Genomic DNA, 2,450 nt, shown 5'->3' with positions numbered 1-2,450 from the left:
TTTTGGAGTCAGAACCCCACTCTGACGCCCAGGCTGGAGTGCAGTGGCACGCTCATGGCCACAGCAGCCTCGACCTGCCGGGCTCAGGTGATCCTTCTCCCTCAGCCTCCCAAGTAGCTGGAACCGCAGACATGCACACCACCACGCCCGGCTCCTTTTTATTTATTTATTGTAGGGACGAGGTCTGGTCAAGTTGCCCAGGCTGGTCTCAAATCCCTGGGCACAGGCAATCCTCTTGTCTCAGCCTCCCAAAGAGCTGGGATTACACGCGTCAGTCACCGTGCCCGGCAATTTTTATACTTTTAGAAATAATTTTTAATGACAGGATATGCATATGGTTGAAATAACATTACACTTTGCACTTTCCTGTTGGGTACGTTTCACTTTAATAAAGTTTACCAACAAAGATTTTTTTCAACTTTCTTACTTGGGATGATGGTGGTAGGGAGGGTGTTAAAATTCCTAACTTGAAGGAAACATCTTTTTTCCTCGAAATTTATTTCAAGAACTTCAGGTATCTATCTCACTTAAAATAGGGTTCATCTGGAAAACTTTGGCTCCCAATGCCTTGGTAAAGTATGCAGGCTACAGGAATTATTTTATCACGTCCCCTATTCCAAAGCTGTTCCTGGGGCCCCTCTGTAGAGCAGCAGGCGCCGGCCAGAAATGAGACGGTTAATTAAGGAATGGCGGGCGGGATACGGTGTGGGCTGAAAGATACACCGGTGGGTCGGGCAGGCCCACGGGCGCTCCAGGAAGCAGGGTTGGGCTCACCCCTCCACGTGCCCACGCAGCAGCCTGGCTGGGCGACCCGGGAGACGGCTGGGCACGCAAGCAGAAGCTCTCCGCGGTGGCGCCCAGGACAGAGAGCTGCGCTGGCAAAGGTCAGGTGAAAACACACAGGGAAGGGCTCTGCCGGTAAAGGCTCCGGTGGATCGAAGAGGCTGGAGCCAGGTCTACCTCCCGCAGCGGCAGTCTCGGGGGCGGGGCCTCGCCGCAGGCGTCCCAGGGGCGGGGCTTACGGAAGGCCCGCGGAGGGGCGCGGCCTCCGAAAACGGACCAGCCGGGGCTGACTCTGACCGCGGCGGCCCTTCTGGAAGAGCGCGGGTGTAAACGGCGCCTGACCTGCCTCCCTACCTGCCGGCGGGAGAAAAGAGCGGTCCCTGGCTGCAGCACCCGGGAGCCGCAACGCTGGCACAGCACCGCCTTCCGGTTTCGGCCCTCGGCTGACACTAACTCGTTCAGCTGCTCCGCTGGTTCCATCGCCGCTACCGCCACAGCCTGCTTGGCCACGACCGCGCAGGCGCTGTCTCTCAGGGCTCGTTCGTAACTGGGCGGGCGTGGCTTGGAAGAGGCGGGGCGGGGCGCAGACGAGCACACCTTATCTGCGCAGGCGCCTGCCTCCGGCGCGCCGCACGCTATTGCGCAAGCGCCCTCTTTCATTTCTAAATCGTACTGTCGGTAGGCTTTGTGACAGAGTCACTTCCTGAAGCCGTTGACAAATCTCCGTACCCACCAGGGCGCTGGGCTTCTCTTAAGACTTAGACAGATGAGTCATTAGGATTACCTTATTGTTTAGTTTTCTGAGATTTGAATTGTCTCCTGAATGAATGGGGACATTATTGGGGGCAATGTGAAGGGAACCTGGGTCGGCCTCCCAATTCCAGTAGCGTCTTCTACAGGAAACTACCTAGAGAGACACGCCCCTTTTTTGGTGTTGGAAGAAGATACCTGGAAGCTTTCATTGCTGGTCTCTGTTCTAATCACAGAGACCATTTATTATGCATCAAAACATCTTGTTGAAGCGCTTCTAGATATGTATTAAATCACCAGTTTCCTTATGGGGTTGGCACTGTTGTACCCAAAATGAAGGTAAAGATCAGAAATGTTACTTTCCAGGGTCCATAGACACAGGCGCAGCTCTAAAGCCACTCCTTTTAGTTACACTAAACAGTACTTTCTCATTCATGTTTAATCTTCAGTTCTCCAGCTTATTAGTTCTACTACATCAAGCCTTGTGTTCCCTGAAATGGGCAGGGAAAGCAGAATATGAGGGGGGACTAAACCACCTGATTAAATGATGTCTAATCTACCCACCACCCCCATCTGGACTTTCTTCTTCTTTTTCCTCTTTGTTCTTCATTAATTCCATTTTTAGATATAGCAAACACTATGCTAAACCTCTAGGACACAATGACAACACGCACTTTGCATTTGAAAATGTAGCCTAAGCCGGCTCGGTGGCTCAGCGGGATGCTCGGTGCCTCAGCATGTAATCCCGCGTCCTGGAGGCTGAGGTGAGTGGATAGCCTGAGCCTGCGGGTTTGTGACCCGCCTGGGCAACTTGGTGAGACCTCATCTCTACAATAAATAAAAAAAAAATTAGCTGGGTGTGATAGCACGTGCCTGTAGTTCCAGCTACTTGGAAGACTGAGTGGAAGGATCGCCGG

At 52.9% G+C, this 2,450-nt stretch overlaps 1 protein-coding gene across 1 annotated transcript in view; it reads right to left on the bottom strand.

Moving 5' to 3' along the window:
* The window catches only part of RABIF (RAB interacting factor), a 10,669-nt gene extending 9,270 nt beyond the window's left edge, over positions 1-1,399 (bottom strand). Inside the window, exon 1 of the mRNA XM_008060473.1 lies at positions 1,138-1,399. Within this exon, the coding sequence (XP_008058664.1) occupies positions 1,138-1,263 (126 nt within the window). The 5' untranslated portion in view covers positions 1,264-1,399. The remainder of the gene's footprint in view (positions 1-1,137) is intronic.
* Positions 1,400-2,450: the final 1,051 nt, after the last annotated feature.

This window comes from Carlito syrichta, unplaced genomic scaffold (genome assembly GCF_000164805.1).
Source record: "Carlito syrichta isolate Samal-C Ts95f unplaced genomic scaffold, Tarsius_syrichta-2.0.1 Scaffold304629, whole genome shotgun sequence".
Taxonomy (NCBI): Eukaryota; Metazoa; Chordata; class Mammalia; order Primates; family Tarsiidae; genus Carlito; species Carlito syrichta.
This window is presented reverse-complemented; position numbering and strand designations above follow the sequence as displayed.